Source organism: Palaemon carinicauda, chromosome 8 (assembly GCF_036898095.1).
Source record: "Palaemon carinicauda isolate YSFRI2023 chromosome 8, ASM3689809v2, whole genome shotgun sequence".
Classification (NCBI taxonomy): Eukaryota; Metazoa; Arthropoda; class Malacostraca; order Decapoda; family Palaemonidae; genus Palaemon; species Palaemon carinicauda.
In genome coordinates, this window is record NC_090732.1 from 58536145 (window position 1) to 58561144 (window position 25000).

The 25000-nt window shown below is 35.9% G+C and overlaps 2 protein-coding genes across 3 annotated transcripts in view; one reads left to right on the top strand and one right to left on the bottom strand.

Moving 5' to 3' along the window:
- Positions 1-25000, bottom strand: part of LOC137645738 (muscle calcium channel subunit alpha-1-like) — a 1524573-nt gene that overhangs the window by 1474219 nt on the left and 25354 nt on the right. The window lies entirely within an intron of this gene.
- On the top strand, positions 16397-16798 carry LOC137645242 (craniofacial development protein 2-like). Its single transcript, XM_068378063.1, has one exon. It carries the CDS (start codon positions 16397-16399, stop codon positions 16796-16798), a length of 402 nt encoding a protein of 133 aa, XP_068234164.1.

Sequence of the window (25000 nt, forward strand, 5' to 3'; positions counted from 1 at the left end):
AGGTTTTGTGTGTGTTGCAAATAATGCATAAATTCCTGAGGTACTGAAAGTCACCCTCCATGCCAAGCCAGTAGACGGACTGTCGGGGCTTCCTGAGCATGGAGTCAACTTTTGGCTGACCTGCATGAAGATTTGCTGTCATCTGTCGAGGAGGTTCTTCTGAAATTACCAGTCTTATGCGCCCATCTTCGTGTATGTAAAGAACTAGGTTTTCCGAAGTTGATAGACGATCTCTCACACCGTATAAGGGCTTAAGACAGGTTACCACCTGCAACTTCTCCGGGTGCCAATCGCCTGCAGATACCTTCCCCATCAGTAACTGGTATACGGGGTCTTTGGCTGCCCCAGAACTGACTGTTTTCTCGTCCATTTTAAGCTCCTCCTTGTGTAGTGTCTCAATAGCTGCTACAGTGATGGCCGCAGCCATGTCATTCTCTAACTCATCATCACTTTCTTCAAGGCTGCTTTATGGGAAAGGGAAACAAGATAGAAAGTCAGCCAGATAATATCTCTTACCTGGTAAATATCTGACAGTCAATTCATCGTGAAGGGTTTTCTCCTTCAGCCTGAAAAATCTTGGGTTAACCATGTCTGCCAGGAATCTAGCTCCCAGGACCTTGACTAGGGGGTGGTGATTGGTGATAAAGATAAGGTTGTGGCATCCCACGAGTAGCAATCTAGCCTTTCTTAGGCCTGACACAACATCCAGGGTCTCCCCCTCTACTGCTACGTAACCAGTCTCGGCAGGGGACAGGTGTCTAATTTTGCAGAGGGCCATTCTACAACCATTTTTATAGAAGACTGGCATTTCGGTGGCTATGCAGCTGCAGTAATGCTGGAGGATAACGAATCCTAAGCCTTCTCTGTTCCAATCTGTGAGGGTAACTGTGGGGCGGGACTTGTCATAGTATGTGAGGCCGTCCTCGGCGAGCTTGCAGATGGTGTTCTGAGCCCTCTTGAATTTCTCCTATAGATACGTGTCCCAAAACACATGTTTGCCCATCAGTTTCTCCTTCAGTAAGTCCCTAAACAGTTCCATGATGGATGCTACCATGAAAAACGGCACCAGTTGGTTGACGAAACTGAACTACAACCTGATGTCTGTGATGGTGGGTGTGGGCTGTATGGGAAAATTGTCGATGGCGCCGATGCTATCCGCAGTCGGTCTATAACCTTCCCACCACGATTTAAATCCAATAAACTGTGCTTCCTTCCCTAAAATTTGAATTTTTTCAGGCTTAAGTGTGATGCCCTTTGCCACACATGTTGCCAGAAAATAGGTGTGCCTGAAGGCTACTTCAACCCCACTGTCATATAGGAGGGCATCATCTATGCACTTATACTTACATGGTATGTCTTTAATGGCATCGTCAAACCATCTTGTATAGGCATTTGATGCTGTACAGTAACCCATGGGGTTCCTATGTTACTGGAAGCAGCCCAAGGGCTTGATGAACGTCGTTAGGCAGCAACTTTCCTCGTCGAGTTCCACCTGGTGTAATCCCCAATATACATTGCCTACTGTCTTGTAAGAGTGCTGGGGATGCCAGATACCATATCAAATGGTGCTGGGGTGTGGTGGGTCTCCCTCCAATGGGAGGCAGTTAGGCATTAATAGTCCACTGTTCACCGTGTGTGGCCGGACTTCTTTGCCACCACGACCATTCGTGCGGTCCACTCTGATGCCTCTCCTCGGGGAACTTCTTGGACGACGCCCTTGCGTATGTCCCCTTCAATTTGGGCATTCACCTCGATTTTCCAATGCTTGTGAATTGCTGTGGGAGTATGGCATGCATATGGCATGGCGTTTGGCATCAGATGGATGTGGTGAGGCCCTTCCACCATCACTGGTAATGACTTCCTAGTCATGTTGAAGGTTGTTGATGAGAAGGGCTGGAGGACCACTGATCCAAGTGAGGAATGCTTTTTTCGATGGGTGGTAGCAGAACCGATGAAGGTCTGGAGAGTGGTGTCGTGCCGCTAGACACACTCACTGATATAGGTCTTAAGAAATGATGTAGAAAGTCATTTGGGACAAGTTCAAAGTCCTTGCACTCTGAGAGAGATAGGTACAACGACCTCACAGATTTTAAGAAATACACCTCTTGTACACTGGTACGGTTTCTGAAGGAGATGCGGAAGGTCATTGTCCCCAGGCACATCAACTTCAAGCTGGCTACATCTCTTAAGTCAGGTTGACAATGTAATGGCGAAGGCCTTATGTTAAAAAAGGATAACATCACTCCTACGAGACACATTCTTGTGCCCCTATATCAGCGACGGCAACAATATTCATGAACCTGGCCCCCTTCTCCTCTGCCACTGACCATGACAGTGGGTTGTGAGAGGTACTAAGTTGCAAAATATATATATATATATATATATATATATATATATATATATATATATATATATATATATATATATATATATATATATATATATATATATATATATATGAGCATCGTCATCCTATAAAATTTAATAGGAATCACAGGCCACTTTCTGGTTTCCCGTACAGTGTTTTCATGTTCCTGGAAACAGTTACTAGTATGACAACATTTTATATGATTCTCTATATATTTTTTCATTCCTAACCAAAAGCAGGATTCACATGCTCTCCTTAATGTTCTGTCAATCCCTAAATGCCCTGCATATGGACTTGCATGTACAATGTGGATGGCTCGATTAATTAAAGAGGGAGGAAGAACTACCCATGCACAAAATGCCCCTCCCCTCTTCTCGTAAGCACAATATATGGTATCATTTACTATGAAAAAAATTCACTCGAGGCAAATTCAGAAATGATGGATAACTCTCCAATTCCCCTTTAATCACTGCTCGCACTCTTTCCATCCATTCCTCTTTTTTCTGTCCCTCTTGGACTTCTTTTATGTCCCAACCTCCTAAGTCAATGAAACCTGCATCATCAGGGCATTCATTCTGGACACCCCTGGTCATGTCCATGGCCACTTACATATATAAACCTTCACCGCTTATATCTCTCTCTTTCTCCTCCCGTTTTCTGATTGCTCCTTGGGTGAATTCACATCCCATTCTATATTTTCTCTATTTTCAGGGGGGTATTCAATATTTTGGTTACGTTCTTCATTCCTCTTTTATGCCCTAGTTGTTACTCCTATTACTGTACCTCTAGAGAGAGCATCAGCTACCTTGTTAGCTTTACCTTCTATGTGGTGAAAACCCTTTATACCAAACTCTATCAATCTTTCAGTCCATCTCGCTTGTCAAGAGGTCAAATCTCCTTTGTAAAAGAGGTCACGTAAGGGGCTATGATCACTTTGCAACTCAATCGACTGACCTAATAAAAAGAACTGATGTCTCTCAAGAACCCAAAGAATAGCCAAAGCCTCTCGATCGAATATACTATAATTCTTTTCTGCCCCTTTCAATGCCCGGGAAGCAAAACAAATGGGTCTCTCTCTATCTTTATGATCTCGTTGAGAAACTACGCTACCAATAACCAAGCTACTTGCATCCATTGTCACTAAAAATGGGCGATCAAATCAAGGATTAGTCATTGCTAGTTAAGGCAGCTTTAAAATGGTTAAAGGCCCTTTCTTCTTTCACACCCCAATTTACTACGTTTTTGTTTCTTTAAAGCATCTAAGGGTCTCACTCTCTCTCGAAAACCGCTCATGAATTTACGGTAATACCCAGCGAGCCCAAGGAACCCAGCTACTTCCTTAGGGGTACATGGCCTGGGGAAATCTCTAATAGCTGCTACTTTACTGGGGCCCGGTTGGATACCTTCTGCGGTTATTATGTGACCGAAAAATTTGACCGGTTTACAGAAAAATTTGCACTTTGACAAATTTATTTTCATACCATTATGTCGCAATGCTTCTAAAACTTGACAAATATTATTATTATGTTCTTCGGCCGTTTTCCCTGTAATTGTCATATCGTCTAAATAAACAAGAACATTATGGCCAATTAAGGGAGACAAAACCGCCATCAATAATCTAGAGAAATGACTTGGAGCATTATTAACACCGAAAGGAAGAAAATTAAACTGGAATAGTTGATCGTTAGCTTTAAATGCCGTTTTACATTTACTGTCTTCCTGAATGGGTATTTGATAGTATCCAGATTTTAAATCAACAGTTGTAAAATATTTACTATACTGTACCTTCACAAGTAATTCTTCAATCGAGGGAAATGGATATGCATTATCCTTAATGACTGCATTCAACTTCCTATAATCAACAAACAGTCTTACCGAGCCATCCTTTTTCCTAACAGCTACAATTGGAGAAGCCCAGGGGGTTTCGCTTTCCTCGATTATCTCTTGTTCCCTTAATTTACTAATTTCCTTCTCTATCTCTCTCTGGAAATGAATGGTTACCTTATAAGGCTCAGTTTCAATGGTAAAGGGAAATCGATCAATCCTCTTGGGTGGCTCATCTTCAATTTCAATTACATCGGAATAATTATCAACAATGTCACTAATTACAGGTTGATATTCTGACAGACATAGTTTTCGTGCAAGCATAATCAAATTCTGAATGTGTTCGTCTGTGCAGGCTGGAGTTGTGGCTCCCAACATCCCATTATTAGCAATTTCACATAACTCTAATTCACACACAGAATCACTTCCTAACACAACTCATTTATTCAACAAATTAGCTATCATTATATCAGCTCTGATCTCTATCTCCGGTAAGCCCTCTATGATTACATGCCCCCAATTGTCATGGCGTTTACCAATGACCTTGGTTCCTTCCAGAAGAGGGAGACATGGGGTCACTGATATGCTCGTAAATGTCTAGGGAGACAACACTTCTCCTCTCTTAGGTATAGCTGTTACCTTACTTAAATATTTCTCCATGCCTGGACAAACACTTACTCTCTCATGACTTTCTATTGGCAAAATACACCCTCCTGCTTTTACTGTTATTGTATCTTTTCCCCAAAAAAATGCATATTTGATTACTAGATATGAAATCGATTCCTAAAATAGCCTTGATTCCTGGTATTCCCAAGGTGGGCAAGACAAAAAAATCATGTGTAAGCTTCACATATCCCACCTTAAAGTTGACGATCATTGTATGGTTTATGTGTAGTTTATTTCCTCTTGGCATGTTGAGGACGATGGATGCCGCCTACTGTAGTGGGTTTGAGGAGAATCTTTTTTCAATCAGTGAAACGCTGGCTCCTGTGTCGATCAGCGCTCGAATGGATTTATCTGGCAGGTCAATCCTTACTGCTAACATTCCTAGCCGGCCATTACGATATATGGGGGACGAGCCAATGACCTCAGCTGCAATGCCGCTGCTCCCTAGTGCTGTCGGGGTGAGGTCGGGGGTACCGATGGAGGTTCCTGTGCCTGCTCTACCAAGTCCGTCGTCGTTGGGAGCGCTGCCTCGGCTACTGCTTCTGATGTCATGCGGGGGCCATCGATCTCTCTGGTCTCGCCCTTCCTCTGTTTCCTTTTCCTCAGATGTTGGGCGGGGGGAGATGTGCGTGTGCCACAACCCACCCGCCCTCAGCATTTTTTGCTGGGCGCTCACGATATAGATGACTGTAGGCCTGATAAGTGTAACACTGGGTGGATCCTTGGGTGGGGCACTCCACTCGTCGTTGCCCCTCTCCCACTCACTACCAGCATCTGAAGACTCATCTCCTGACTGCATTCTCGCCTCTCCCGCTTTGGGGGTTGGTGAGTGCCTCTCATGGATGCCAACTTCTCAGAATTGGGCCAGTTATTCCCAGTCATTTTTTTTTTTTTTTTGGCAAACTGTCTAAAATGTTTTGTATCGCGCTCACTACATCTGCTAACGAGCAATTGTCATAATACAAATAACCATATAAATACGGGTTTACTAATCTGCCACTATGTTTATGGGCAATTGCTTTTTTATCACCTTCTGGGAGATTGGCACTCCAGGTAGTAAATTAATCGCAAATGCGAAAAATGCAAGTTGCAAAACTAAGAATGGATTCACCTTCCCCAATTTTGGGTTTGTAATTTTCTTTTATGTCTCCCTTTCTCGCATCAGGTAAGGCATATTTCTCAATTAAATGTCGTTTTAGTTCAGTATAACTTCTTAAACTGTCTTGTGGGCAACACATTACCTCCATTGCAGGAGCATCTTTCAGCAATCTAATTACTTGAATAACTTTTTTTCTTTCCGACCACCCATATGTGGCTACTTCAAAGTCTCTCAAAAACATTTCGATCTATTGAAAGCCTCAAAAGGCCTAACACTTGCCTGGAGTTCTGGCAGTTTCCAAACTACGATGTTATCTTCAATTGGCTGAGCATGTGTACTTTCTCTTGTGTGTGTTTGAACTTCATTTATGTAGGTCGGGTATGCTGTGGTTTCGCGCCGCTCCTCTTCTCGTTCAACCAAGTATCTGTTCATTAACTCTTCTAGGTTATCTAACTTATTTTCCAATTCTTGCATTTTAATTTCCTGTCAATATTCTTCATCGGTAACGCTATATCCAATTGCTCTTTCGTTCTCATCTCCTGCAGTAACAGCATCTGCTATGTTAATTCTTGTGTATCTAGGCATGTTCAACTTTTATTTTACTGGATCAAAGAACAACTTTGCTCACAGCATACACAAACAGACAAATTTTTAAACCTGACACCAATATGTCCCATGTCCATGGATAACGAGTCATTGGAACATGGGTTTACTTCACTTTATCACAAAAGGTTCGTGAGTACACTGTATAACTGACACTCTCAGGTGAGCGTCTTGTCTACTTGAGCACAAAGGCAACTAACTCCCCTCGCAAGCAAGATGAAATCTTTCTACAACAACATGCTGAATAGTTAGGTTTTGTGGAATTCTCATGATTATACAGTTCATTTACCTTGATGTACAACACATATCTTCATACAAGAATTAGGAAATATATATATATATATATATATATATATATATATATATATATATATATATATATATATATATATATGCAGGAGAACCACAGGGAAAATTAAAATACGAAATATACGATTAAGTCCTGACTAGTTTCGTGATACTTCTTCAGAGGACTGATTTATTGAGAGATTTATTGGCTGAGGTATTAGCGATTAAAGACGGGAGACGAATAAGAAGAATAATAGTAATACCATTAGAACTCCACTTGTGTGGAGTTCTAATAATAATAATAATAATAATAATAATAATAATAATAATAATAATAGTAATGTCCACTCAAGACATCCAAATGTTGAAACGACATATAGTTTAGAAAAAGGACTACAAAATATTTTTCTTTGAAATGGCATAAAATTACTAGCATTATTTGTTATGATGAAATATACATTTGCAACGCAAAGCCAAATAATAATCAGCAATGTCAATCAAGTTTATCAAACAGTGTTAATTCATAGTTTTTCAGATCGTTGAGTACACAATTAATAATCATCCAATTGAAAAGCAAATAAAATATCAAAGCTCATTTGTATGTTATTTGATGATAGACTTTTTATCTTGCTTGCCCGATTTCAGTTATAAAATCTAACTTTGTAAACTCCAATAGATATATTAAATTTATAATATTTATTTTTATGAATTGAGATTATTTTTACAGTAGACATTATTACTTTATAACATTCGAAAAGGTATATAAGTGTTAGATTTTTTATGCTCATTTAAAATTTTTGTGAATACCATAAGCTTTTATTCCAATCGATTATTATTTTATAAGTATTTTTTCATTACGGAGGATAAGAATATGATCATTTTGGGACCTACTATTTTAGTGCTTTTCTATACGGTGAACCCCTCAATAAAACGAAAACAGCTTCCTATATTGACTTAGCATTCATACATAATTCTGTCCAAAGATACATATTCATGGAGTTAAAAAGTATCAGATAAATGAGAAATAGATTTTCGGATAGTTAAACAATGACAATGCAAATGTTTTGTTACTTCCCAACTGTAAAAACCAATAGATAAGCAAACACACTAATAAAATTTATCATTATTATCATATATATATATATATATATATATATATATATATATATACATATATATATATATAGTTAGATAAATATATATATATATATATATATATATATATATATATATATATTATACATATGTAAATTATATAAAATGAATTGTATTAGTGCGTTTCGCTATCTATTGGTGTATATATATATATATATATATATATATATATATATATATATATATATATATATATATATATATATATATATATATATATATACATATATACATATATACATATATAATAATAATAATAATAATAATAATAATAATAATGATAATAACAATAAATTGTATTAGTGCGTTTGGCTATCTATTTGTGTAAACAGTTGGGACACAAGAAAACATTTGCAACTGCATCCATTTTGAATCTAAAATATCCAAATTGGGTATTAAATCATATAGTCACTTCAATCTGCTCCTTCGTTACATTATGCAGTGTTATATTACATAAATAAAAATCTTAATTGTTTATTATCAACCGGATCTATCAGGTTCTTGAAAACTTAGAGGAGGCAGCCTCTATCTGACCCCCACCACTACTGGGGTTAGCCACACTCCAGCAGCTACACCGATCTTACCTAGAGAATTAAGCAGCTTCAATTCAAAATTAATTGCACGAACTTTCAGATTGGGGGAAGCCACTACTGCATTGATGCCGTATGATATTCATTTGTGCAGAAATTAATACAAGAATTATTTACAGATACCAGTTAATAAACTTAGCAAAGAATAAATACTAAGAAAAATTTATATCCCAAGGGGAAAATGAAAAGACTATTAAGGAAATAGAAGAGTATTATGTTTCTCTCTCTCTCTCTCTCTCTCTCTCTCTCTCTCTCTCTCTCTCTCTCTCTCTCTCTCTCTCTCTCTCTCTCTCTCTCTCTCTGTGATTTTTTTTGTGTCTCATTTAAGAGTATAATTTTTTTGTCTCCCTTGTGTAATTAAGTTATGAGTTTGGATAGCATAATTGATACCTTAGCCCAATAAAATTTAAGACTAACGACAGGTTTGACATAGAAATGTGAAGCTTTGTGCGATTAATCTTAAATTAAAGCTTCTCAAGTTAAATTATCTTTATCAACGTTATTAGTGCAATTTTATGTTAAATCTCATCTTCATATAAGGCAAAAATGTTCTCAGAAAATGCAGGTTTTGAAAGCACTGAGTTGTTTTGTATTTTACTAAATTAATAAAAATAAATGTGCAGAATTAAGTTTACTCTGAATGCTGTTAAAGTAACAGAATCAAATTTGAAAATGGGAGAGTGAATCCCGGAGAATTTTCCTAATAGCTTTCTTGATGGGTAAACATCTGGTTATACTCCTCCTTGTCGTTAGGAGCTTGAGCGAGTGGACAGGACATCAGTCGATCACCTGCTTCTAAGCAGTTCCCCCTCAAGCATGTCGGGCTGGAGGACGGCAAATTCAGCCATGGAGTACAGCATACCTGATGCTGGGTGAGACAAGTGTAGTTGTTGGAGTGTACCTCATCCCGGTAGTGGTAGGGGGTCAGATAGAGGGTGGCTCCTCTAGGCCTTCGCAACCTAACTTCTTAGGAAGGCTGGCTGGACAGGACAAAGACGATTGTTCTCCCTCACTTTGTTTTATACAGTTGGTTATGGGGCGTGATTTGACTTCCGGCAACCTGTTGTCAACCAGGTATCTAGAATGGCAGATAGAGTCATTTGTGGGGGGTTGCGGATTATACCCATAAGAGCCAAACCTCCTGGAGGTCAGGTCAGGACGAGAAGTCACTCTTCTACCATTTAATTCAAAAGTAGATCACAGGTCACTTCAGTCATCTCTGCAGTGATTTAGCTTTACATTCTTCGGATCACCTGATGAACTGTCACCCCAGCCTTCAGGAAGGAAAGTTTTGGGTGGCGGATCTTCAGGTGGTCTTGACTAGTACTATGGTAGTGTGTATTTGATAATCAACATTTTAAAAAAAGCAGGTATAAGGACTGAATAATATTTGGCTGTTCTAGACTGTGACCGCAGAGGTGGGTTCATATGTATCTCTGGAGTGAATGAATTGGAGAGGAAAAAAAAAAAGCAAGACATCAAGATAACCCAGTTCAAGAGGTTCTTTCAACCCACAATCCCATTCTTGGAGGATTATGTAGAGGATCTTCTGCGGAAGGGAGTCATTCATACAAACTGTGGACTTTCAAGGGAACAGCGGCTCTAGTGGGTCCCAGGTTGCCCAAGAGCAACAGGTATCCTCTTGTTCTGGAACTCAAACCTCTCCAGGTCCCTCTATCATCCCCAGTGCTGTCCCAGGATGTTCAACAGAAGACTATCTTCGCTTCCTCTTGGATAACGAAAACCCATCAGCTCATGATTTTCTCGCCCTAGCAGCTTAAAGAAAGTTCGGAGTTGCGAAAGAGAGACTTGACTTCATAGAAGAGTACAAGTCCAATACCACGAAATGACAATGGGTTGCATTAGTGAAAAGTCATCAGCCCTCTTCTATTACTTTGGACTTCTGTATTTCTCTCTTTATTTCTTTGCATGATCAAGGTCCGGCCTCTACTACTATTGCCTCAGGTAAGCCGGCACTAGCTAGACATATTGCTTATGCTTTTGATGTTGAACTCAAAAGGGAGCTGTTCAAAAAGATCCTGAAGGCTTGTGCTAAATTGAAACCTAATGCTCCTCCCAAGACTATCTCATGGTCGTTGGATAAGGTCTTGTACTTCGCCTCTTCCTCTCTGAGGGATCTTACTCAAAAGACCATCTTTTTGCCTATTATGGCTTCTGGTGCTAAAGTCAGTGAAATTGTGGCCCTTCCAAGAGATGATGGCTACATTGAAATCTCAGAATCGGGGAGGTATATCTTTACCCAGATCCTGCATTCTTGGCGAAAAACATACTTCCCACGAAACTCTGGGTGCCCTGGAAGATTGTTCCACTACAGCAGAATCCTTCTCTGTGCCCCGTGTAATGCCTTTCAGCCTACCTGTTAAAGAGCCGGGCCTTTAAAGGCGGTCAACTTTTTTAAGTGGAGACAACAGGATCTAATCTTTCTCTGAAACATCAAAGGTCCAAACTCACTTATTTCATCAGAAGGGCTGACCCTGATAGTATACCTTTGGGTCATTGCCCTAGGAAAGTTACCTCTTCCTTAATTTTTTTTCCAATCTATGTTCTTTGCGGGCTTGCAGGTGTTCTTCAAACATTACTTATGTCAGTTGGAAGAGATTAAATACTTTATGGTGGCCGCTAGTAGTGTCATTCAAACCACCTTCTTAAAGTGTTGTGCTTGGACTCTTGTGGACTGTATAGTTGGGGCTTCTCAGTCTACATTGTGCAAGGGGATTAATGTTCTTATTTTCAATGAACAATTTAATAATTGTAAAGAGTCAAAGGTGATATTTTCCTTTTATGTTATGAAAATTACTATTTTACTACTCTGTTACATAATTTTAGGGTCTGAAAACTTCGGTTTTCTGTATATATCCACTTTATATGTTACATTGATTACTGTTAGATTTATGAATCCTTGGAAACAATAAAAGATTACTGTACTTTTTGTGTTTCCTTTCATTGGACCTACTGTTCAAAATAAAAGCAGTGTACCTCAAATTTTTCACCCTCCTTTTATAGACTTCAGTCTGTTTATCTACTGGAGATAAAGATCTTATTCATAGTGAGAGTGACTGTGCTACTGAATTCCTTTGCTCCTACTTATTTTACAAAAATATCGCTTGCATTCATAGCTTTGTACCATAGTTACCAAGGCTAAGGGAAGTATGGTTATGTCTATGAGGGGTAAAGGGTTAAAACTCTCCTGGCACACAACTGAAAATAATGATTCTCCGGTACACTTTTCTCACGACGACATGGCTTGAGCCCAAAACAAGGATTTTGGTATAGGAAAAATCTATTTTTGAGTGATATAGCCATGCCGTCCTGATGACCCACTCGTTACTTTCCTCCCCTCCCAATTCTCAATGTGAGGCCTTGCATCACACGAAGGATTTTCCTGGAATGGTTTTACAGGAAATGTGTTAGTTGTAGCACACTGCAATTAGGAGGTGTAATGGCTCTCTCACCCACGTATTCAATCCTATCCCATATCCTTCGAGACAAGCCGTGGTTTGTTCTAAATACATCCCTGATGTATACAAGTTATCTCTTGGGATATTCGCTCTGGAGGTTAGAACTCCATGATACCTCTACAGGTAAAATACTCTAGTATATCACTTGTAGAAACATCCCAAGTAGAAAGCTGCCATTGAGGACATATATCCTAAGTAGAAAACTGAGGAACCTTCATCAGAACGACGTGGCTATCTCACTCATAAATAGATTTTTCCTATGTCAAAATCCATTTTATTTGAATATCCCCAAAGTTTCTTAGGCTGTTTTTCTTTCCAACCACCATAAACTCACATTATTTTCATTTAATTTTCATAGTTTGATTGTCATCCATACCCAAACACAGGCAAGAATTTGGTTTAGAGTTTCAGTAGTGTCGTCTATATCATTTATGGACAAGTAAAATTGGTATCATCTGCAAATAGTTTGAATTTCATGTAATGCCTTTGTAGTATTTCTGAGAGACCAATAGTATAGATACAGAATAAAATTGGGTACAGTATACTGCCCTGAGGTACCCCTCTGTTTGATGATTCATTTGAGGAATAAGTTTCCAATTTGCACACAGTACTTTCTGTCAACTAAGTAGTCTTTTAGGTGTTCAAAAGCTCGATCTTCAATATCAATGGACTGTAGATCATTTAGTAGCAGTTCATGCACAATTGTATCAAAAGCAGCACTAACAAGTAATATCAGAATACCACATTTGTTTTCTTCCATCATTTCCAGCATATTATTTACAGCAGACAGACAGCTGTCTCTGTAGAGTACCCTTTTCTGTATGTAGACTGGTTGTCTAGCAAAGCTTCTATTTCTTCTAAGTGACTAATTAGTTGTTCCAAAATTACGTATTATAGCACATCTGAAATAAAGGATAGATTCGAACTAGGTCTATACAAACTTAATTCCTGATTATCTAAAGCACTTTTCAGAACCAGTGTGACTATAGCCATTTTCTCAGATTTGGGAAACTTGCACTCATCGATGCTTGTATTAGCTATTTGCATAATCATATTGCTAGACTAGAAAAGTTTTTTTTCTCTAGTTACTCCAAATATTGGCATTAAGTTGATAGCACAGTTTTTTTTCTTGTTTTTTTTCTCTTGATAATCTTGGTAACATTGTCTTGTGTTATATCATTGAATCTCGTTAATTCTATCTATGTATCTGGGGTAGCACTAATCTGAATATTTGTAAATGACCTAGTACTATTTTCTATTTTGTTTTTAAAGAATACTAGAAAATCGTTTGCTAATTTCTGGTCATTGTACCCCTCTGTAACCTTTTTCCATTTACATTTCACATTATATTATTTTGGAGACGAAATAACTTATTTATGTCTGTTACTTATTTGCAGGTCTTTCTCAAATAGTATTTGCTTTTTTTCTTCATAGTAGGTAATTAATGGGCACATTGCAGTTTTGTATTCTGCTCATGTACTTTCAGTTTGTAACCGATCCCACTTTCTTTCAATACGTCTTTTTACCCCGCCAACGAAGTTTGAGGAGGTTATGTTTTCACCCCTGTTTGTGTGTTTGTAATTTTTGTGTGTGTTTGTTTGTGTACAGCTTCCTGGCCACAACTTTAATCGCAGAGTAATAAAACTTGTACGGTTCAATTGCTATGTAAAAAGCTGGAAATTATTAAATTTGGAAAGATCAAGGTCAAAGGTCAAGGTCACAGTCAAGCATGAGGTCTTATTCACTTAATTAGCCATAAGTTTAGACATCGTTGTCGCAGAGACTTCTAACTTTGTTCATATGTGAGCGTATGAAAATCCACGCAATTAATATATGTTAAGGCCAAAGGTCAAGGTCAAGCTTGAGCAAAATGCTGAGAAAAAAGCTGCAGCGGCAGAGGTCTGCGCTCTACCAAGTGCCCATTTAGTTTCCCTCTTTTTCTCTAAAGTCTCCCCATCAAGCCAAGGAGATTGGTCTTTAACAATTATGGTCCTTTCCATCAATGGACGCATGGTATCATATTCGCTTTTACTCACCCTATTCTATATGGCTATAAGGCAGTCAACACATATAGTTCACAACATACGCTGGTTATCATGATTGCAGGAAATACTGATGGCGTCATTTATTTTCTTTGTAACTTCTTCAATAAATACAAAAAGAGAGAAGTTTGATTTATGTCTAAAGTTTATTTTCTCCACAACTGCGTATTTCTGTAGAGGTAGTCTAACATAATAAGTTTTTGCACTGGAGAGATAGTGCTCTTCTCTTCTACATTTATATCAGATACAATGTTATTCATTTCATCACTTAAAACTAGATCCAATGTATGTCTGGTCAAAGTATTTACACAGTCATCATTGTTCACTAATTGATATGATATCAATAACTCACTAAATGCTGAAGCATTAAGATTTGATGTGACATCCATCCAAAGATTGAAGTCTCCACAAATAACTAATTCCTTTTTTCTTTCATGCTAATCAAATCAATGAGTACACTGAATTCTCCTAAGAAGATGCTAGTATATACATTCTCAGAGGTTTGTAAACTTACAATGGATATTTCTTTTTTTCTGCGCATAGAGTTTATTTCTATATATTCAAACCTTGTTACACTAGTTCTTTTCAACATTTTGAGATTTGAGTAACACTTATGAATGAAGAGCCTGACCAGACCTGCCCTCTCTCGTAATATGAAAGAGAGCATGTGCCTGGGGAGTCATTTCACCGATCTTAGCATCGACAAAGTTATTTCAACATGTTTCAGAACATGATAGTATCTCCAATTATTTATCATAGCCACAGTTTATGACATCCTTAGTATCAATGGCCAGTATTTTCTGCTGATTTTCTCAATTCTAAATTGTTATCCTTTGCAATTTTTTTAATTCACTGCATTTCATACATTTTGCGAGTAGTGAATTAAATTCTTTGGTGGAATGTTTTTTTCTGAACATTCTCCGCAGACTTTATCATCAGTCTTAAACTTGCAATATTTTCCAAAATGTCCATATCACTGACAGGGGTAGCAAGCGATCACATGGTATATATCAGGTATGCTAAAAGTACCCTGTTGCAACATAACTTTATCTCCAATATCATGAATAGTGTACCACACATGTTTCACAGATGCTCATACACTGTAACGGTATTTTCCCTATTATTGTTATCTTGTTCTACACCTCACTGTTATCAGAACCTGTTTAAGCCTGTCTTTTCATGGATTGTTGTGTTAGAGTTTTTGTGACCTTTTTGCTCTGAAACTCTTGTATATAAGCTCACTGTTGAAATATTCTTAGGTGCATTCCTCTCGCCTATCTGTTATCATCTAAATGCTCGCTCGCACAATAGCCTTCCGAATTTCAGGACCACATTTCAACAAGTAGTTGGTAGTCCCACATGCAGCACTTTGTTTGAATACCAAACTTATCATCTCTTCTATGTTTTGGATATGGTCTAGGCAACAATTTCTTTTAATCAACGCATATATATATTCATTTATTTATTTATATATATACATATATATATATATATATATATATATATATATATATATATATGTATATATATATATATATATATATATATATATATATATATATATATATATATGTATATATATAATCTTATATATATACGCATATGAATATGATTATACATGTACATGATTATATATATATATATATATATATATATATATATATATATATATATATATATATATATATATATATATGTATATATATATATATATATATATATATATATATATATATATATATATATATATATATGTATATATATATATATATATATATATATATATATATATATATACTGTATATATATATATATATATATATATATATATATATATATATATATATATACTTATATATACATATATAAAACCATACTAGGCAGTATAGACCCTGCTAGGCGGTATTAACCATGGGAGGTATAATCAACCATGCTAGGAGGTATATTTTAGCAATCCATGTTTGCCAACTTTATATAAGTGCATGAACAACCTGGTCAAGTGATGAGAACTTTGGTTGTGGAGGAAACGGCCCCAAAAAACTCAATGAAATCACTGCCAGCAGGGTGATGGATTGGGTTTAAGGTGATAGACAAACGGTCTCTTCAGTTTCTACTCCTGATGCCTGGTAGTTGATCTTACTGGAATTAGCATGGACGAGCAGGAGTCATTTGCTTTAGTAAGATAGGCACTGAGAATCACAAGGAACTGACTATCCTTTGATGAATCTAGCCAATGAATCCTCTATGGATTTAGGCAGTCAATGGAAAGAGAAGACGACAGAATGGCGCACAGTCCCAGACGAAGCAGGGTGGTAAGAATCCACCGATTTATAAATACTAAAGAAAAACTGGACATTGTTAAATGGAATGTTAGAAATATAAATCACATTGGGAAGTTACACCAAGTGGATCATGAATTTATGAAATGTACTTTGGATATCTTTGTCCTAACTGAAACACGTTGTAAGAATACTGGTAAGGATACCTTAGATCAAGGCAATGTATATATCTACTCAGGAAGAACAGATGGAGTTGGGAGAGAAGGGGTAGGTATAATGATGACACCAAGAGCAGAAAAGGCACTAAGTGAATGGAGAGCTGTAAAGAGTAGATTGCTAGTTACAAAGTTTAAATCAAAGGAGTGCAATAAAAGTATTAAAGTTTACTATGCATCAACAAAATGATTTCCCTAAAGAAAGGAAATAGGAATACTGTGGAGAACTGCACAATATAATAGAAGAGATCCCACAGCGAGATATGAAAATTGTGATTAGCGATTTCCATGCTAAAGCTGGAAGGAATAATCAATGTATAGAAAATGTGATGTGTGTCGAGGGTCTTGCCGAAGTTTCAAATAAAAACAGAGCACATTTCCTCGTGTCATTGGAGGTACTCTTTTCCAGCACAAGGACACCCACAAATAGACATGGTTTCACTATGTGGCAATTACAAAAATCAAATACATCACATTGCCATTAATAAAGAATGAAAGAGGACTGAGAAATGTAAGAAACTATAGAGGTGCGGATATTGGTAGTGATCACGAGGTCCTCATTGCCACACTGAAATTAAAACTGAAAGCACCCAACAGAAAGGAAGATAGAGTACCTAGTTTCGATACATCTAAGGTTCTAAAAGATGAGCACAGAAAAATATTTGCAATTGAATGTAAGAATCGATTTGCAGTCATAAAGACTTTAAAGAGATGAAGAGCAGACAGTTAAGAAAGAATAGTGGGATATTAATAACATTTATCAGTCAGTTGGTAATGAAGTCTTGGGACACACAGTTACAAGAAGAAAGCCGTGGATATCAATTGATATTTATGATTGATTGTTGAGAGTTTTCGAGGAAGTAATGAAAATTACAAGGTAGAGCATGCTAAGTATTCCAGTATTGATAGTGAGATCGAAAGAAAAGACAGAAATGACTGGAGAGAATATTTAGACAGGAAAGCAGGTGAGACCGACATAGCTATGAATTCAGGGAGTGGCTATGGCGTAAGAATTGCTCAGAGAATTATCGAGGAAATCTCTAGAGGGACAAAGACGAAGAAGCATATACACATTAAAAAGAGAGATGGGTCTGTTATAACAACAGAAGAGGGTGAAAGACAACGTTAGATAGAACACTTTGATTGATATACCTGAAACTGATGAAGATGTTGATTTGCACATGAATGAATTTCCTTGTGTTTGAAGTCAAAACTATCATTGAAAAACTCAAGATATGGAAAACCTCTGAATACGATAGAATTATTGCTGATAAGATAATGGCCAAAAATTAACTGACTGACCCCCAGACTAGTTACAAGATTATTTTGTAAAATGTGGCATGAAGGGGCCAAACCTGATGAATGGGAGCTAGGAGTGTTGGTGAAAATGGCAAAAAGGGAGACCTGATTGATTGCAATAATTACAAAGGTATTACACATACCTCAGGTATCATGAAAATATATAGTATGCTTATTCTAAAGAGACTAGAGATAAAGATTGATAAAAACCAGAGAGATGAACAAGCAGGATTTCGAAAAGGATTTCCAGACATGTGCAGTAATGCATAGAATATAGAAATTTACTTTTGATGGCATTTGTGGACCATTAATAAGCCTTTGATTTTGTGCACCGGCCATTTTTTTTTGTGGAGTCCTGTGTTATTATGGAATTCCTCGTAAATATGTGAATTTGATGAAGTCTGTGCATGAGCATAGCACGTGCAAAGTCCAGGTTAGTGGTGTTCTATCAGAGGAATTTCCTGTAAACTGCGGAGTACTCCAAAAGAATGTGTTGTCACCTATATTGTTTATCTCTCCTCGTGGATTTTGTAATGCATAGAACAGTCTGAGATAGTGGAAAATGATTGGACTGGATTGGTAATATAAAATTAGCAGACCTATAGTATGCTAATGATGCTGTTCTTATTAGCGGAACACCACATGATTTGCAATGCTTCCTTAACAAAATGCATGAGATATCACAAGAGATGGGGCTCAAGATAAAAAGAAGAAAGACAGAGATGAAGAGAATGGAATATGTAATAGAAGATGAAATATCATTGGAAGGAGAAAAGATTAAAAAGGTAGAATCGTTTAGATACTTAGGATGTATGATCTCCAATACAAGGTCTTTAGATTTAGAGTTTATCGAAAGATTTAAAAAAACAAATCAGACAATACCTAGGTTAAGTGAAATTTGGAACTAAATTCGCTTGAAATTGAATATAAAAATCAGTCTATATATCAGTTTAGTGATATCGGTGTTACTGTATGGGTATGAATCAAGGTGGGACGATGAAATAATCTCCAACAGATTTAATAGATATGAGAACAAAGCCCTCAAAAGGATATTTGAAGTTAGATGGCAGGACAGGATTAGAAATAAAACTATGAGAGATTAATCAAACGCCATATGTGGATGAGATCATGGTGAATGGTAGATGGATATGGTTTGGGCATGCTATTCGCACTCCTCAAGAGAAATTATTATTATTATTATTATTGTTGTTGTTATCATTATTATCATTACTACCAAGCATTTAACTGGGTTTCAAAAGGCACTAGAAGAGTTAGAAGACACAGGCCTATGTGGCTGAGGACTATGAATGGTGAAGTAGATGATGGAGACTAACAGAGATGACTGGCGAAATCTAACCGATGCCCTTTGCGTCAATAAGCGTAGATGATGATGATGATGATCTATCTATCTACTGTTTATATATATATATATATATATATATATATATATATATATATATATATATATATATATATGTATATATATATATATATATATATATATATATATATATATATATATATTTATATATATATATATGATGAATCTGTATCACCAATACTCGTGATTCTAATCAATGTAAATACCAGTCAAAATGGCATTTATTACAGAATTCCACCTTCAAGACGTACTGTATATCCACTGGAACTTCCTTTATGATAAACGCTTCAGGCTGGCCAAGAATTCGAACCTATACCCTGAGCGAAATAATGCCTAGAGGGACAACTTTACAAATCGAGCTATCAAGAGAGATATAAATTCATTTAGGTCCACTGTACCTATACCTGTTGAATTCAGGAATCTGGTTTTAGAATTTGAAATCAACCCATCTCCACCATGACAGCTGATTATTGAGTTTGCAACACGTGGTAATTTATGATTAATATGTATCACTAACACTCGTGATTTTAATAAATGTAAATATCAACCACTATGGCATTCATTACTAAATTCTCTCTTTGAGAATGTCTCATCCTTATCATCATTTTCTCCTACGCCTATTGACGCAAAGGGCCTCGGTTAGATTTCGCCTGTAGTCTCTATCTTGAGCTTTTAATTCAGTACTTATCCATTCATCGTCTACTTCACGCTTCATAGTTCTCAGCCATGTAGGCATGGGTCTTCAAACTCTTCTAGTGCCTTGTGGAGCCCAGTTAAACGTTTTGTGAATCATCCTCTCTTGGGAAATGCAAAGAACATGCCCAAACTATTTCCATGATCTCATCCACATGTGGCACTCGATTACTTTCTCTTCCATTTCTAATCCTGTCCAGCCATTCAACTCGCAATATTCTTCCCATATCTACTAAATCTGTTGAAGATTGTTTCATTGCCATACCAAGACTCATGTCCATACAGTAACAAATATCACGCTAAACTGGTGTAAAGCCTGATTTTTATATGTATTTTCAGGTGATTGGATCCTCAAATTTTAATCAACCAAGTCATTTTGTGTTTTCATTTTTTCATTCTTTTACTAAACTCCAATTTTAATGACCCTGTATTGAAGATTATAATTCCTAAATACTTAAACAATTTTACCTCATTAATCCTTTCTCCTTCCAATGATATTTCATCTCGCATTGTCTATTCCGTTCTCATCATTTTTGTCTTTCTTTTATTTATCCTGAATTGGGAATGTATATCCACTGGAAATTCATTTATTATAAATGCGTCTGTGTTGGGCAAGGATTCAAGCCTATGACTTGAGTGGATACAATGCCTGCAGGGATGACTTTACCAATAGAGCTATCAAGAGAGATATAAGTTAATTTCAAGTCCACTATACATATACCTGTCGAATTCCGGAGTCTTTCATAAATGTAAAAAATTATCATTAATCATGGCAAAGTATAAACTTACCAACAAGATACAATTATAATTCTGGGAGAATTGTGATGAAAATATTACATGGCTAAGACAATGAGACCTCGGTTTCTTGAGCCCAGGTTTGATTTCCTGGCCGACCAAATGCTATTAACATTAAGCTCATTCCCCTAGGATCCCTAATCATGAGGTAGAGAGATTCCAGATGTTAAGAGGTGTATACTATACGGCTTATATGAATATGAAAAACAAGTATTAATGTGTAAAATTATCATATATATACAGTATATATATATATATATATATATATATATATATATATATATATATATATATATATATATATATATATGTGTGTGTGTCTGAGTGTGTGTGTGTGTCTGAGTGTGTGTGTGTGTGTGTGTATGGGTGTATATAAGTGCGTGTCTGTAATAGCATATGATTGTATATGTATACATACAGTGTATATATGTACAAACACACACACACACACACACACACACACATATATATATATATATATATATATATATATATATGCGTGTGTGCGTATATGTAATTTATATATATATATATATATATATATATATATATATATATATATATATATATATATATATATATATATATATATATATATATATATATATATATATATATATATGCGTGTGTGCGTATATGTAATTTATATATATATATATATATATATATATATATATATATATATATATATATATACATATAATATATATATATATATATATATATATATATATATATATATATGTGTGTGTGTGTGTGTGTACTATATATATATATATATATATATATATATATATATATATATATATATATATATATATATAAGTAGGAATAAAATAGTCAATGCTGCTATCATCATCTTTATTCGGGAGCTTTCGACATAACTTATGTCATCTTCAGCCTATCTGCAATTATCATATGTAAAATTAATAAAATTAATAAAATCATCCTAAGTACATAGTTAGGAAGATACACTTTCATGAATTAATCAACTAGTTCTAAAATCAACCAATCAAGGAACATAAAACCTTAAAAAAACTTATTACACACAACTATATAAAAGACTTAATAACTAATATACCTAGTCACCCGCAGGAGATGATGACCACCCATCCAGACCAGCAACCCACAGACCACACGGATCAATGGGTCACCGGTAACTGAACAGGTAAGCCCTCATTCAAGCTGGGTTTTGTCTTAAAAATATATAAAGACTCCAAGATTCTCAGCTGGCTAACGTTACTATGTCTGTCCGTAATTTTGAAATTTTCAATAGAAATGGCATGACCAGATTTAAATGCATGGTCATAAATAGCGGAAATTGGTTTTTTACTTAACGGTATTTTGGTTCTTACCGATCTCCCCATGTGCTCCGAAATCCTACACTGAAGCTGTCTAGACGTGCTTCCAGTGTAGCACTCATTACAGAGTGCACATTGAAAAGTGTATATGACACCGGAACACAAGGGAGTAGGTAGACTCTCCTTATATTTAAACAGTGAGCCAACTGAGAACTTGTTAGTAAAAATTAATTTTAAATCTATGTGGGGATAACATTTCCCCACAACACTCATAACCTCTGTTCTTAGTCTCTCCGAAACATAACCATAGTACGGAAAGGAGACATATAACTTTTTCTTACTGACTGTTTGAATTGTTAAATTTTGACTGTAAACTTTATCTAAAAACTTCTTGACTTGATTATAATAGAGGTTCAGAGGGAACCCATTGGTAATAAAAAATGATTTTAGAAAATTTTCTTCCTCATGAAACCCCAGATAAGTTGAACATACATGATAACATCTATATAACAGTGTTTTTATCGAATTAATTTTGTAGATTTTTGGTTCGGAGCTTAAAAAATGAGTGCTTAGTCCGGTAAAAGTGTTTTTTCGAAATACTGAGGTCTCAAAGGTATTTTGTTTCCGAGAGACCAAGACATCGAGAAAAGGCAAAGAATCATCCTGTTCATTTTCTTTCGTAAATCTTATGTTACGATGCTTTGTATTTAAATAATCTAAAAACTGGCTTATATGATCTAAATTTTTAAAAAGTAAAAATGTATCGTCTACATATCGACGGTACAAAAAAAGGCTTAAAATCCACAGGACAATCATTCAACCATTTCCCTTCACAATAACATAAAAATATATTTGCCAAGGTTGGTCCACACGACGATCCCATTGCTACTCCATCTACTTGCTCATATAACTTGTTATTAAACATGAATGTGGATGTAGTGGTAGCTAGTTCTAATAGTATTTTAAATTGTTTTTTACTGAAACCTTCGAAAATGTCCTCTGGGTTAGGGAAAAGCTGTTCAAGAATTATCTCCAGTGTTTCTTTTAAAGGAATGTTAGTGAACAAACTTTCAATGTCGAAGCTGCACATAACATAGTTATTTGCATCTCCGACAGAATTAATCAAGTCTACAAATTCATACGTATTTTTCAGGGTATATTCATTTACTGTGAGAGGGGCGAGCTTAGTTACTAGATGTTTTGACAGGTCATAGGAGCAGGTATTAATAGCGCTGAGAATTGGTCTCAGAGGAATACCTCTCTTGTGAATCTTTGGGGAACCATACATAATACCAGGTTGCGTTCCTGATGCCATTATTGTTGAAGCTGTTTCGTCTGACAATATGCCATCCTTCTTCCACTTACGAACCCTGTAGTTAATTTTATTCTCCATATTTAAAGTTCGAATTAAGGGGTCCTCCGACACCAACTCTCTGAACTTAGACCTATCATTTAAAATATCTTCCATTTTCCTTACATAATCAGCTTTATCCAGTATTACAATCCCATGACCTTTATCCGGTTTACTTATGATTATAGTTGGGTCTTTACCTAGATTTCTCAAGATTTCAATATCCTTCTTAGAAAAAATGGGGGAAAAAACTTTGTGTGGTTTGAAATTATAGAAAGTTCTGTATGCAATGTCCTGTATGGCTCGTTTAAAGCCACATCCATGGTCGCCATGTGGAACCTCCTTGTCAAGGTACGAATACAAATTTTCAAATGCTAAAAAATGTCTATAAAAATTTATGCGAAAATGAGGCAGTTTAAAGTTCAATCCATATGCTAGTAGTCCTTCTTCCTTAGGTGATAGTTTTCGACTAGAGTGATTGAAAATAACTTTATTAGGGTCAAGTGAATCTAGTGAGTTTGTTATACCTAAAAATTTTAGTTTCTTTTCGTGGGTTTTTATAGTCTTAGTATTAACATTACAAACATTTTTAGAGATATAAGATTTAAAATAATAATAATCTAAAAAACTTACAGTAGTGTTTAACTCAGTATCTAGTCTTGTTTTTTCTTTTCCTAAATTCTTTATGGTTTTAATTTTATGATTGATTTCTATGGTCAGAAGTTTAAATTGCCATTTTCGGTACAGTTTAGAGTTAAGTAAATTACGTTTATACAGCTTAAAATATAAAAATTTGGGTAAGATTTTATAACTTTTACATGTTTTTAAAAATTTTAAGTCTGCTTCATTCTTCTTGGCAATTTAAACTTCTGACCATAGAAATCAATCATAAAATTAAAACCATAAAGAATTTAGGAAAAGAAAAAACAAGACTAGATACTAAGTTAAACACTACTGTAAGTTTTTTAGATTATTATTATTTTAAATCTTATATCTCTAAAAATGTTTGTAATGTTAATACTAAGACTATAAAAACCCACGAAAAGAAACTAAAATTTTTAGGTATAACAAACTCACTAGATTCACTTGACCCTAATAAAGTTATTTTCAATCACTCTAGTCGAAAACTATCACCTAAGGAAGAAGGACTACTAGCATATGGATTGAACTTTAAACTGCCTCATTTTCGCATAAATTTTTATAGACATTTTTTAGCATTTGAAAATTTGTATTCGTACCTTGACAAGGAGGTTCCACATGGCGACCATGGATGTGGCTTTAAACGAGCCATACAGGACATTGCATACAGAACTTTCTATAATTTCAAACCACACAAAGTTTTTTCCCCCATTTTTTCTAAGAAGGATATTGAAATCTTGAGAAATCTAGGTAAAGACCCAACTATAATCATAAGTAAACCGGATAAAGGTCATGGGATTGTAATACTGGATAAAGCTGATTATGTAAGGAAAATGGAAGATATTTTAAATGATAGGTCTAAGTTCAGAGAGTTGGTGTCGGAGGACCCCTTAATTCGAACTTTAAATATGGAGAATAAAATTAACTACAGGG

Bases quoted from the DNA above. Each gene is read 5' to 3' on its own strand.
- LOC137645242 (XM_068378063.1), top strand. From the start codon at position 16,397: ATGGCGCACAGTCCCAGACGAAGCAGGGTGGTAAGAATCCACCGATTT.